Source organism: Coenobita brevimanus, chromosome 32 (assembly GCF_032717465.1).
Source record: "Coenobita brevimanus isolate Jiangsu-jjx chromosome 32, ASM3271746v2, whole genome shotgun sequence".
NCBI classification, from domain to species: Eukaryota; Metazoa; Arthropoda; class Malacostraca; order Decapoda; family Coenobitidae; genus Coenobita; species Coenobita brevimanus.
In genome coordinates, this window is record NC_136985.1 from 13858933 (window position 1) to 13873988 (window position 15056).

Here is a 15056-nt window from a genome sequence, read left to right on the forward strand (position 1 = left end):
TTGAACAACCATGGAGACATGACACATCCCTGTTTCAACCCAACTTTCAAAGAGAAAAATTCACTTAGTTCACCATCCACACGCACTGCAGCCTTCGCACCATCGTACATACTCTTCACAGCATTCAACAACTTCCCATCTACTCCATATATTCTTAACACTTTCCACAATCCTTGTCTATCCACCCTGTCATATGCTTTCTCCAAATCCATGAAAGCCGCATACAACTTCTTTCCCTTCTCTAGAAACTTTTCCATTAAAGATCTAAGAATGAATATCTGATCTACACAACCTCTTCCCTTCCTAAAGCCTCCCTATTCTTCTCCAACTAATTTCTCTGTTCTTTCTCTAACTCTGTCTATAAGTATCCTACCATACACTTTTCCTATTATACTAAGAAGACAAATGCCCCTATGATTACCACACACTTCTTTTTCCCCTTTTCCTTTGTACAAGGGAATAATTATACGTGACTTCCAATCCTCCGGGAGTCTACCTTCCTCCCAGGCCAATCTGCACATCTTCCACATCCATTCTACTACTATCTCTCCCCTATGCTTCAGCATTTCACCACACACTCCATCAATTCCTGGGGCTTTCCCCGATTTAACTTTCTTCATTGCTTCCACAACTTCTATCCTACTGATTTCTTCCTGTCTTCTCACCTCCCTCCTTCTCCCAGTCATTCCCCAGCCACTTATACTCGCATTACTTCCATCCTCTACGTTCAACAATTCCTTAAAGTGTTCTCTCCATCTGCTCACTTTTTCTCCCTTCTCCACTAGTAATCTACCATTTTTATCTTTCACTCCCCTGCTAACTTCACCTCCACCCTGTCTTACTCTTTTCACTTCTCTCCAGAACATTTTCTTACAGTCCCTCCACTTTACACTCAAATTCGTTCCAAATTCCTCATCCACTCTCTTCTTACTCTCTCTTACTAATCTTTTCACCTCTCTCTTCCTTTCCACATATAACTCTCTCTTCCGCCTCTCAACTTCTTCCACGCCCCTATTTCTCACCCATTCATTGTATGCTTTCTTCTTTTGTGCCACAGCCTGTTTCACCTCTTCAGTCCACCACGCTGTTCCTTGCACCCCCCTCCGCCTACTCTTCCTTCCACACACCACATCACATGCTGCACATATTTCTACTGTAAATATCTTACACACACCTTCCACGTCTCCCATCTGCTCCAATTCATATTTGCCCAATCGTTCCTCCACTTCTCTCTTATACTCTGCCTTTTTCTCATCCTCTTGTAACCTTTCCACTCTCCTTGCAACTACTCCTTCCTCTCGTCTTTCCCTTCTTCTATTCCTCCATCTCACTTGCATCCTAATTCTGGCCACCACCAAGTAGTGGTCAGAAAGTCCACTCCCCCAACCTCTATACACTCTTGCATCCTTTACACATCTTCGCATCCTTTCATCCACACACACATAATCAAACATTGCCTTCCTTTCATTCAGTTCACCACCCACCCTTCTCATCACTCGCCATGTATACCTGTGGATCATTTTATGCCTGAAGAGGGTATTGGCTATCACCAACCCCCTCCCAGCACAAATGTCCACTAACGCACTCCCATTCTCATCTATCTCGGCAGGCACACCCCACTCACCAACTATTCCATCCACCTTCACATTACCAACTTTACCATTCATATCACCAATCAAAAACACTCTCTCATTCCTTCCAAACTTTCCATGCACACTTCCACATTTGTCCAGAACTCTTCTCTCACTCTTCTAGCACGATCTTGCGTTGGCGCATACACACACACAATCGCCCACATTTGTATTCCAACTTTCAACTTTACCCACACAATCCTTGACCCAACTGATCCATACTGTCTTATGCTCTTCTTCCATCTTTTACTCACAACTATACACACTCCTTCCTTTGCCCTCTCATTCTCATCTACTCCTGCACATATACCCCATCCATACTCCCATTCTTTCACACTTTCTCCTCTCCATTTTGTTTCAGTTATTCCACATTCATCCACTTTCGCACCCTCTAGCACCTGGACAATCTCTCTCTCTTTCACCTCATCATTCGCTCCTCTTACATTCCATGTACTCATTACCAAGTCCTTTGTCCGGTCCTGGGTCGTCATCGTTTGGTCAGTCCTTGTCCGCGGCTTCTTGTTTGTTTTTCAAACTGACGTTTGAAGAAATTAGTTTATCAACTATGGTCCGGTAGGTGAAGAATGGTAGACTATGAACCATCCCTCCCGAGCCCTATGTCCAGCACATTCAGGCAATTAAAGGTTGACAGATTTCCATTGAAAATAAAATTACTGATTGACTGATATATTTACTGAAAGAAGAGCTTGCGGCGCCACTGCCAGAGTAAAATTCCAAAATAATTGGAAGATGAATTTCAAATTGAAATAAATCAATGGGCTAGATGCCAAATTTATACAACTGATCGGTGAATACAGTGGCCTACTTACACTGTCTGCTGTAGTTTAATGGAGTCAGTCTTGGAGGACGACCCACACGAATTGGCGAACTTCGATATTCCTGAGCCATCAGGGGAGACGCGTGTCTTGGTTGAAGAGAGACGTATGGAAAAGCCCGTAAGTGTGGATGTTAATATCTGTGAGGTGGAGTCAGGATCCCGTGATTCTGAATTGTGAGTGAATGTGAATGAGGACAATTCAACTGAGCAGACTTTCGTTAGTTTATTCCGTTTATAAATATATATATATATATATATATATATATATATATATATATATATATATATATATATATATATATATATATATATATATATATATTGCTTTATGGATTCTAATTAGACCCCATCATATGGGGGAAAAAGTGATACAGATGATGATGATGATAATGATAATGATGAAAATCCTAGTGCATGCAAAATGCGGCAGATCTGCCATAAAATACTGCATTTATCTTCCGTCTGATGACGCCCTTTCAGTGTATTTGTGTTCTGTCTTAATAATTTAGTTTCAACTTAGACAGGATTTCAAATTGTGATGGAGTTTTTCACTGGTATATCCAGTCAAGGTAGTTTGGAAAATCACTCCCAGAACTGACCATAATCGTCTGGCGCTGTAAGGAGTGAGTGACTGGTTGATGAACCTGAATAAAAAATGGCGGCGGAACTGATGTGGCACCGGGCAGCAGTGAAACAGACAATACGATTAAGTAAAAGAAAAAATAAATAAAACACTGAAAGCACTAAACACCAAAACTTGCAAAGGAGTCTGGGAGTTTGCACAAGGGAGAGGAGCACCCCATCCCTCCCCATAGCTCAAGCATCCTCTCCAACACCGGGCTGTGTTAGGAATAACGTAGAGAAGATGTAACATGAGGGACAGGGTCAACCCCAATCCGATGGCGTCTTTTTCAGATATATCAGACAATCAGTAAACAGTTTTACTGAAAGCATGAATGGCATTGCCAACGGCCATGCCACGTTGAGTACACCGCTTCCCGTTCGATCAGCGAAGTTAAGCAACGTTGGGTCTGGTTAGTACTTGGATGGGTGACCGCCTGGGAACACCAGATGCTGTTGGCATCCCTACGTCAAGTGGGGTTGGTGGAGGATTAGTGCCCCTCCCTGCAAAACAATTAACTCTAAGCCCTTGGCCACCCTGTCTGGGATACATGGCGTCTGGCAATGAATGAATGAATGGCATTGAAGAATTTACTGAAGGTCATATCTAGTTTATTACAAGCTGCACAAAACCGTCAAGATTATTAACCTGGTCACTACAATGGTGTCATAGGTTTATTGTTACCACCAGAAAAAAATATTCAACTCAGGAGGAATTTCTCGTCTTCAAGGGGTTCATGGAAAATACATCTGACCGCCAAAGATCAGGTTCAGATTGTTTTCTCCCAGCCTCAATAAAATCGCCTGGACATTTCAAGATCATATTATTATTAACTACCATTATTTTGTTTTTGTTCACACCTCCAGATAATTCTTTTCGCAATAGGATAAACTTTTTTGGATTGGTGTATGTATTTTCGACGGTTTAGGAGCTCCTTAATTGCTCTTCCTTGACGATTCATTTTACTTATCGGGATACTTTTTACTGTCCTCCTCTGCTCATTAAAATGATTAAAATACTGCTATCATTCCCAGCACAAATTAAATACAAACTGATAATACCAGCTTTGTCCAAGAACAAATCGCTAATGAACAGATGTTAGGGAGCTTCCTTTCTCAACTAGAACGTGACCCTGGGAGAGTGAAATATAGTCTTCATTAACTTCACCTCTGCTAGTGGTCTCTCCCAAAATACTATTAACTGTCAGCTTGAAAACTAATTTAAGACAGCACCGTGATGAAATGTTTAAACGACTTAGGCCCGCATCTCGTCGGCTGAGGCAGCTCCTAAACATCTTTCCCTAGGCGATTAATTTTATTTTTTTACACCTTACTGTCCTCTTCTGTTACAGAAATACTTCGAGTATCGCCATACTGGGCATAAATAACGCCAACAAAAATATATATTAACCACTAATATCCCTAATTAAAGTGATAAGAGGAGGTATTAGGAAGGTTCCAGAATACGAGCTTTAGATCTGTCTATTAACAGCTCGAGGATGGTTAAGGCAGACAACTTTTATCCCCGTCTCAGTTTTCCCACAGGATATGACCCGCAGTATCAGTTTACATCCAGGTCCCTAATACAATGTTGAAAAACAAACTCAGGTTCTCCCAGTTGTGGGCTGATTGTACTAACAAATGCACCACCAGATGGCATGAATAATTTAACAATATTTCCAAACAGCTTTATCACTAAGAGTCACGAGCTTAATTAAGGTGTTAGGAATCATAAGACCCTATTACCCACCCACCCCTTTTTATTTATTATTATTATTATTATTATTATTATTTTTTTTTTTGGGGGGGAGGGGGTTCATATGAGGCGTTGGCAGATGATTTACTGAATATTTTGCAGCCCAGTTTTCCATCATGTGAGTCCTTGGCAACAGGCAGTCAGAAAATATGAATGGTCACCTGCATAGGTAAATAGAGAAAAACCCTTATCCTTAATAATCTCCTCTGTTCCTCTTGGTTTCCTTGTCCATCTAATTCTGCTTGTGGGATGGAGCCACACCGTCGGCTGCCAAGTTCTGTAAGGGTTGTATCCACTTGTTAACCTGGCAGTCGACGGCATAGCTTTATTTCACAGCCATTTTGAAGTCCAGTTACAATGATTCCGAAGACCTCATATGCGCCAAGCGTGAATTTATCGCAGCTTATGAGAGGTAACGAAGTCTGGTCGAGATGTCGCAGCAAATAAGTGATAAAACTTCGTAAGGGCGTTAAGGAAGGAAAAATAAAAAACATGTCAGGTAATGTATTGTATAATTTTTTAAAGGTTAATTTTAGTATGAGAGAGGAGTGGATTCCTGATCGTGAGATAAGTCCCAGCTGAATCACGGAATAAGTAGTTGCATTTCTTTCTGACTGTTCACAAAAGTTTCACAGAACTAACCGGCACGTCATGTAATATACCCCCGTTAATTCCATCACATACAGGCTAGAATGTTTGAGTATAACTGATTCAAAGTTTATGTCCAAGATGTGACATGTGATGATGTGTTTCTCTGCGAAAGTGTCATATGCACTGCTGAGTCTATGTCCAAAGTCACATAAATGACTATCCCCTTACCTTTCATGGACTGGCTACTATGTGAACCATCATCTCACTCTCTTTCTTTTAATAATTACTCACGATAAGTGTTCTCAGTGTTGTGCTGTCTCTGGGAAAGGTAACATTATTTCTCTTGCAAAATGGACTTCAATGAGATTGTGGGTACTGGAGGTGCGGATGCTTGGCATTTCTTTACGCCCTTCACAATGACCGACTCTATGCAGGATCCCTATTGTCTCTTGTGCAGTGTTCAGATGTCGTGTATGGGTAATATATATTTGTTTTATAAAACATTCATTGACTCCAGTCCTGTCTTGGACTCGTTTAACTGCAATAATACATCACTATTTTTTTTTTTTCGCTAATATGGAGGACACTGTTCCTCTGACCTTTTTTCTTTTGTTGCTGCTTGCTTTCATATTCGATCCTTCAGTAATATGGTGTTTCCTGTGCTTGTATTCCCTGTACCTTCAGGTGACGTTGTTCATGGTAATAAAAACTCTCGCAGTGATTGTGTTAGAAGCAGTCTCCAGCAAAATCGGGTTACTCACCTCTTTTTCTTCTGCCCATATTATTAATGTATTTAGTAATGGTTAGTTTCATTCCTTCATACATATTAGTACAGTTGTATAGAACTGGAATAGTCAACATTCATGGTGCCATTCCTTTCCCTTTAACATTATAGTCCGCTTTCCCGTTGGTTAAGAAACTCCCTAACACCTCATCTATGCGATTAATTTTTCATATTACTCTTTAATATCATCTTGCATTATTTAAATCACTAAAATAACACGGCATTCATCATAAATAACGAAGGAATTGATATTAACTAGCCATATCCAAAATTACGTCGCTAAGGCAGAGGTGTAGGTGGAGGCAATGGCGGAACAGGGATACCAAAGAGGAGATGGAATGATGGCGTGAAAGAGGCAAGGGGTTCAAAGTACAGAGTCTCGCATATCTAGGAGGTGAGGCGGGTATAGAGCAAAACGGAGTGGAATGGATTGATATATGGGGAGGAGAGTTGAGAGTCACGGTCAACGATCTGTAGCCAGAGAGAGATGAAGTCACCAGAGGAAACGGTATAACATTCATCGGTGTCTAACTAGAAATTTGAAATTGATGTACAGTGTGGTTGAGAAATAAACATGAGGAAAAAAAGGCAGACATAATTCCCCACTACAGACTATTGTATATATACTTGGGAATATGTTAACGATGCACTAAGTAGGTTCGCTTCTACCTAACCAGGTTCGCCTCCAGTCTGTTATATTAATTCTCATTGCATATATTGTCAGTCACAGCACAGCACAGAGAATACACCAGAAATTTCACTGGGTTAAAATGATAATAAGATCACGTTTAAACTGAGGAATAGTATTTTGGCGACGTAGTGTAAAATTAATTATGCAGCCAACCGTTATTCAAAGGAGAGAGAGAGAGAGAGAGAGAGAGAGAGAGAGAGAGAGAGAGAGAGAGAGAGAGAGAGAGAGAGATGTTGGAACTGTTAAAAATCACAACACGAAGTATTAACACACCTCTTTAAGGGCATGGCAGGGCCTACCTTGTCTTCGTCAGGTTTCCAAACAGCAGAAACTTCCATCACTCGGATACCTTCCCTACTGAGTGTCTTCTCGATCATCTCACTTTTATACATCAGCGCCAGGCACAGAGCGACGACGCAGAACATGCTCTGCTCTGCCGCATTTTGCTTGGCTTGACATTTTGTTTTCCGGGATGAATAAACAACGTGACGAGAACAAAAACAGCAAACTTACCTTAGAAATAACAGTAAATGCCTCCCAAGAGAACTGATCATTGTTGTTATTATTCTTTCTTTAGTGTATCGAGTCTGGAAAATAAACAGCATGGTATTTGGAGGAATATTTTAGACCATATATCCATAGTCAAGCTCACATATGATCTGAATAGTAGAGATTAATACATTAGTCTTTTGGTTAATTCATGCAAAATATTTATGAAAAACACACAGCGGGACATGTCATTTATAATTCACGTTTAATTGTACAAGGAAAACAGAGCCACCAACAGGTAGCAATGCCCTCCCACACCTGAAATGTGTGTGTGTGTGTGTGTGTGTGTGTGTGTGTGTGTGTGTGTGTGTGTGTGTGTGTGTGTGTGTGTGTGTGTGTGTGTGTGTGTGTGTGTGTGTGTGTGTGTGTGTGTGTGTGTGTGTGTGTGTGTGTGTGTGTGTGTGTGTGTGTGTGTGTGTGTGTGTGTGTGTGTGTGTTCGAATGGAGATACCCCCTGGGTGTAGGGGGGTTTCAAGAATACTCCCCCAGTATCCCTGCTTGTCGTACGAGGCGACTAAAAGGGTTGGTGGTGGGTTAGTGCCCCACCCCGTAAAAAGAACTAACTAAAAAAGCGAACAAAGCGCCTCGGACCCGGACGGACCATACGTTGACGACTAAGGAAAGGACAAAGGACATTCTTAGGGTGGGAACGTGGCATGTGAGAGGAGTGAATGATAAAGTGAAAGAGAGAGAGATTGTTCAGGTGCTTGAGGATGCAAAAGTGGATATATGTGGATTGACTGAAACTAAATGGGAAGGTGAAAGGGTGAGAGAATGGGAATATGGTTTAGGTATATGTGCGGGAGTCAATGAAAATGAGAGGGCAAGAGAGGGAGTATGTCTGATGATAAGCAAGAAGTGGAAGGATAATATAAGAGAGTATGGAACAGTGGGTGCAAGGATTGTATGGGTGAGGATGAAAGTAGGTATACAAGCGTGGGCGATTGTATGTGTGTATGCCCCGATAGAGGATCGAGTGGCAAGAGTGAAAGATGAGTTTTGGACGAGTGTAGAAGCGTGTATGGACAAGTTTGAGATGAGCGAGAGAGTGCTGTTGATTGGAGAGATGAATGGCAAAGTTGGGAATGTACGAGTGGATGGAGTGGTTGGTCAGTGGGGTGTGCCAGCTGACGTAGATGGGAATGGAAATGCTTTGGTGGACATCTGTGCTTGTAAGGGGTTGACAATAGCCAACACCTACTTTCGGCATAAGATGATCCAGCGGTATACATGGAGAGTAATGAGAAGGATGGATGGTGAACTTGTTGAACGAAAGGCAATGATAGACTACGAGAGAGAGAGAGAGAGAGAGAGAGAGAGAGAGCTCTCCTGCTGACAGCCGTACCATCGACACCTCCTGCTCCTGTCTTGCCACAACAAGGGTAACAGCTCTCCGGTTCGCCGTTGATCGAGCTGCTCTGCCCTTTTGTCTCACGCCAGTGCTTGAGGTGTCTGCTGTTGCTGCTGTTTCGCATTTTCTGACTGCCGTTGTGGTGTGAGAATCTTGTCTCAGATCACTCTAGTAGTCTTCTGGCTGCCCTAGTGCGTATCACTGTATCCTGTGCTTCGCATTGCATTGGCAGTATTCCCGACCAAGATTTCTGGTCTTCCCCCACGTCTGTGTACCGGGGTGCGCACACTTGTGTGCACTCGCCCTTTCATGGGTCTTTCGCTCCTTCTACTTTACTTCCTTTCTGGCCCTTAGCGTCCTCTGGTACGTGGTACGACGCCGAACCCCGCGGTTTCCTGGCGCAGGCCAGGTACACAAGGGGGCCCCTTAGTAGGGGTGGTTATAGGAAGCTGCAGAGGTGGGCCAAACACTGTTAGGGTTTAGGCAAAGACCTTCGGGGCTGTGGCAAGGGCTGTTGTACTTCGCTAGCGGGGGGGCAGTTCCACCACAGTAGGTAGGCTCCTTCTTTAATTCTGTGTGATTGTGTGTGTGATTGAGAGTGTGAGTGTGGTGTGTCGGCCGCCAACAAGGGCGAGCCAAGGATGTCGACATCCAAGAGCCTCCCGCGGGTGCCCCATGCATCCCGAGATCCACAACTGGAGTCAAAGATACCGCGGCCTCTCACTGGTAACAGGAAGCCACCGACGTCAGGGAAGCAGAAATGAACCAGGCACAGGCCAGGAGAGAGCAACTCGTCTACGGGATCGACTGACCCACCATCGAACACTCATGGACAAGCAGGAATGTCCATCGGATCCCGAGGTGAGAGTGCACACACGGAAGCCTCAGCAGCTCCCCGCAAGATGCTGCGGACCACGGAGGTCATGGATGTAGTTCTCCCGGCGTCCTCAGACCTCTGCGGCTCCTCAAAGCCAGCGCCCGTCCTGAAAACCAAGCCTGCCTCCTACACACCTGAAACCACTGCGGCTCTGTGCAATCCACCGCGCACGACAGAGGATACGGACCTTGCACTGCCGGCACCCCTTGACCCCCGCCCTTCCCAGACATCCGCCACGACCTCCACATCTGCACCTGCCGCCTCCGCACCACCTGCGGCAACCCCTGCCATTGCCAATGAGGATGGTTTTACCCTGGTAACCAAAGGGGGAAAACGGAAAAATACCAGGAAGGCAGGGGAGGTTTTTACAACACCACCTCCTGCTCGGCCAGTGCCTCGGGCACGCCCATCAATGTCGGTGTCCGCACCTCCGCCTCCGCACTCCGCCTTCCCTGCTTTCAGAGTACCACAACAGGAGGGGTACGCCACCTCATACGATGCGGTAGCCGCTCTAGAGGCGCAGCTGCCGGACCTAGCTGTACAGAACCGCTTCGGCCGGGACGACAGCTGTGTCCTCATCCCTCAAACAGAGGTGGCATATCAACAACTAAAGCAGGTAGCAGAGGACGAGGCCTCTATGGTAAAGATCATAGAACTACAGAAAGGGGGACAAACAACAAAGGCAGTGGTTATGGGGTACCCCAGGAGAATGCCACTCGATCTCCTGCGCAGACACGACCTAGTAGAGGAGGCAGAGAGGTGCCAGCATCAGCGCACCAGGGAGGAAACACTACAGGTCCTTGTGACCCTGCGTGGCCCCATAGTCCCGTCTTTAGATCTAGGGAACTGGGGCAAATTTTGGCTGCGCCCCTTCACACCAGAGCCACTGAGGTGCTACTGGTGCCAGCGCTATGGCCACCACAGGACCACTTGCACCAGACCCTTCGTATGCGGCATCTGCAGTGGGGCGCACGACACCACGATATGCCTGAACAAATTCAAGGCAAAGGAGGCGGTCACTGCAAGATGCCCCAACTGCAAGGGGGCACATCACGCCTGGCACCCCAACTGCCCAGCCAGAACACGGAGAGTAAATCAGGGGAGAGAAAATCAAGTGGCTTGGGTAAAACAGCAGCAGACCTCCCTTGCCTCCCCAGCTCCTCCAGGCACTTTTGTTTGGGGGCAGCAACGTCAGGCACCACCACCTGCACCAGCTCTAGCTCCAGAAGCATTCCCACCACTCCCAACACCTACGATCATCACCACAGTGGCGGAGGTCCACAACCCTCCTGCACCGTCGTCAGGGCCCAGTCAGACACCTCACCACTGCTGCCTGCCTCCCTCACCTCCTCCTCCACCTCTTACGGCCCCGGCTCAACCAGCAGTCACCATGGAGCAGGTGATGGAGATTGGGAAGTCCATTGCGATGCACCTCCTGCAACTCATGGTAGAGTTTATACCAACCACGGTGCCGAAGGAACATTTCCTGGCAAGGGCCAAATCAATCCTGGATGTGGAGACGGACAAGCTGTATCCTGGGGCGATACCCACAACATCACAGGCCACAGAACAGGAGCCATCACAGACAAAACTGATATCACAGGGCGAAGAACAGGAGGGTTCAGCTCCCACAGTTCCCGAGGGTGCCAGGGAGAGACCGAGGAACAGGTGCCAGCACCGCAATTGCCGGCTGCACTCACCAAAAGACCACAGTCGGAGCCGCAGTCGCCAGCGCTCCCCAGCTGACTCACGGGAGGCCCCACGGTCTCCGCATGTGCCGCAGGAGGAGTCGGGCACACGGCTCCAACTTTCCCCAGACCGGGGATCCCCACCTCCCTCAGGATCATGCAGTGGAACTGTGCGGGAGTACTGAAGAAGCTCTCACTACTCCAGGAGGCGGCAGTGAGGGACCAACCTCACGTGTTCCTTCTGCAAGAGATTCTGCTGGGGGAGAGATCCCCATTCCGTCTGTCGGGATACACCACTCATCTCCTCCCTTATGTCCGGGGTATTACTAGAGGATGTGCCATCTTAGTCCAGGACCACATCGCTTTCACAGTGTGTGAGCCCGCTCCATTCTGTGGAACTGATGTAGAGGTTCATGGTGTGCAACTACAACTTGCTCAGTCGTCCCTCACGGTATACAATGTATACAGCAGACCCGGTGCTGCCCTGGAGTTGGGGGACTTGTTCTCCCAAGCTACTAGGGAGTCCGTGCTCTTTGGGGGCGACTTTAACGCGCACCATGACCTCTTGCAATCAACGCAAAGGTCCAATGAGGCAGGACGGCACATAGCCCTAGTATTAGAGGAAATGGCTGGTGTGTCTCTGTTGACGGATGTCACAGGACCCACTCATGTTAGGGGGGGGGGTCTGGACTTAACCTTCGTGTCGGATTCCTTAGTGGATTTGGCACGTTGGTCCATACACCCCACCCTCATGAGTGACCACTTTGCTATAGTTACTGAGCTAGGTTTAACTCCCCTCCCACCTCCTGACCCGCCACCACGGTGGGATGTGGAGAGAGCGGACTGGGCGGCTTTCGAGCGAGCTCTAGCCGGCGCTTTTTCCTCATCCCCCCCCCCACAGACTTGGAGAGACTGGCGGATCAAGTAGCCTGTGTCTTCAGGCAAGCGGCCACAGAGGCAATCCCTCAAAGGCGGCGATTCTCGAGGTCATACCAGGACGGTTGGTTCTACTGTGACCGAGTCAGGGAGCTGAATAGGCGGCTGAATGCGGCGCGTCGAGATTACCGGCGGCAGCGAAACTCACCTCTTCGAAGACGCTTGGAGGCTGTGTCCCGACACGTCCTGGTTGAGAAGCGTCGCCTTTGGGAAGAGGCGTTGGTTCAGTGGTGTCGGACTTTAGGACCTCACTCCACTCTCCGACAGATGTGGAGAAGGTTGCGGTCCATCACCGATCCCCGCCCCTCTCGTCCGCCGTCACACCCTGATCTGGCCTCAGAGGCTGACCGCCTGGCTAAGCACTTTGCAGATCGCTCGGCCTCCCACAATCTCCAGAGGTCCGTTCTAGCCCAACAGGAGCAACTGTCGGACTCTCGCACTGCGGTTATCCGAAAAGCTTGTGCTTGTCCTGATGTGGCGGATTGCCCCATCTCGGATGATGAGCTCCAGGCAGCTTTGCAGCACAGGGCTGACACTGCTCCTGGGCTAGACGGGCTTACTTATTCGATACTGTCCCATGCTGGAGATTGTGGAAAGAAGCGACTCTTAGATCTGATAAATCTCTCCTGGTCTGAGGGGCGATTACCGAGGTCGTGGAAAACTGCTGTCATCCACCCCATTCCGAAGCCAAACGACCCAGGCGCCATGCGTCCCATCTCCTTGCTCAGTTGTATAGGAAAGACAGCTGAGAGGGTAGTGAGGGCAAGACTTACATGGCGTCTGGGTCCACTACACCCAAGGATATTTGCTTACCATCACGGCCGCAGTGCTGAACACTGCTTGGCGTCTTTCCTCGGGGAGCTTCGGGGTGGAGTGGGGATGGCAGTCTTCCTCGATCTAGAAAAAGCTTTTGAGCTGGCGAGCCCCCTGGTTATTCTTAGTGCCCTTGCGGCTCGAGGGGTGGGAGGCAAACTCCTACAATGGATTCAGGACTTCTTCCTCGAGAGAACTGCCAGCGTCCGCTTCCAAGGACGTGTCTCCCCGTCATATTCACACGAAAACGGCACGCCTCAGGGCAGTGTCCTAAGCCCCATCCTCTTCAACATCTTGATGGAGCGGCTTTTAGATGTGAATTAGGCCGGGGAGTCACGCTTCTTGCATATGCGGACGATCTGGTTCTAGTTTTCCCGAGAAGAGACTGCTACACACAAGCCAATGAAGCCCTCTCACGACTATACAGGAAGTCGGCGGAACTGGGGCTAAAGGTCAATATGGCGAAGACTCGCTATATGCCCTTTGGTCTCTGCCCACCGGCTTTTCCGTTGTTGCTGGGAGGGCAACCATTGAGGTGTGTGACTACACATAGGTATCTGGGAGTGTGGATGGACGCGGGGTTAAAGTTCACAAGTCATATCAGGTACCTGCGAGAGAAGGCTAAGACTCGGATGGCAGCACTTCGATTTCTTTCTAGAAAGGGACTGGGGGCCTCTTTTGGGGTCCTCCGCACCTTCTATGTGCACGCGATCCGGTCGATGGTCGACTACAGCGCTATCTGTCTGACAAGCTTGCCCCCGAAAGTGGCTGGATCGCTGGAGGTGATTCAGAATGAAGCACTACGCATCATGCTCCGCGCCCCCATGTGGACCAGAATAGTAAACCTCCGTCTGGAAGGCGGCCTTCCCTCTTTGAGAGGTAGGGTCATACTCTGGGCTACAGCAGTTGTCCTCCAGCTTGTGCAGCGTAGACCCCAGCTTGCGGTCTCAGCTCTGCTGACACGGTTGCTTGCCCGACCTCCAGATAATACACCTGGTAGAGACTGGGTCCGTGGGGTGGTTGCTGCGATGCACGGGCTGGGAGTGGCTGCTGGTATCTGCGAGGAACCAGATGCACCCTGTGTGGGCTACACTGACCCACCACCCTGGTCACCACCTTCTTTTGAGTTTGTTTGTCCGGAGGGGGGCAGGGCGCGGGATTCCGTCCCTGCTCTCCTTCGGCAACGGGCTCTTGAGTGGGTGGAAGGGCTGCGGCATGAAAGGACGGTAGACTTCTACACCGATGGCTCAGTTACTGCAGGTGGAGCTGCTGGGGCAGCCTTCGTCTGTAAGAATGTGGTGGCGTCGTGGCGCCTTACACAGGATGTATCTGTCTTCCAGACGGAGCTTACAGCTATTCTGCAGGCTTTACGGCATGCCTACAGACAGAAATATGACAGCGTGGTGATTCATTCTGACTCACTCTCAGCGATCCAGACCATCCGTTCACGCTCCCTGGAGGACAATCAGTTCTTGTTGTCCTCCATTCACAAATATGCAGCTCGCATAGCGAGCCGTGGAAATAAGGTAATCCTCCACTGGGTGCCAGGGCACGTTGGTCTGGCGGGTAATGAGCGTGCAGATCAGGCGGCGCATTCTGCGTGCTCCCTCCCAGAGATCACTTTTGTTCTTAGGGAAGGTCCACGCAGAACAATTAATACAGCTAAGGCAACAGTGTGGCAGTGGGCTCGAGATGACCATCGTCTCTGTGTCACGGAAGCCTCCCGATCGGCTACCTGGTACGCGGTAGCCACGAGATATGAGCCACTGCCATCTCTGTCTGCCGTCCCCAATAATGTTCTCGTGCATCTGCGCCGCCTCCGTTTAGGATACCTGTCCTACAATCAAATTGCTCATACCCGACCAGACCCATGTGAGCACTGTCACGAAGTGGAGGAAGAGCCACTCTTACATTATATCTTGAGATGCCC

The 15056-nt window shown here is 47.9% G+C and overlaps 1 protein-coding gene and 1 non-coding gene across 2 annotated transcripts in view; both read left to right on the forward strand.

Annotated features, from left to right (window-relative positions):
* Window positions 1-3433: 3433 nt before the first annotated feature.
* Window positions 3434-3552, forward strand: LOC145395693 (5S ribosomal RNA). Its single transcript, XR_013896658.1, has one exon. It is a non-coding gene; the product is annotated as a 5S ribosomal RNA (ribosomal RNA).
* Window positions 3553-13584: 10032 nt separating this feature from the next.
* LOC145395596 (uncharacterized) overlaps window positions 13585-15056 on the forward strand; it is a 1614-nt gene continuing 142 nt past the window's right edge. The window contains exon 1 of the mRNA XM_080269167.1: window positions 13585-15056. This exon is cut by the window's right edge and continues 142 nt beyond it. Coding sequence (XP_080125293.1) covers window positions 13585-15056 — 1472 coding nt within the window.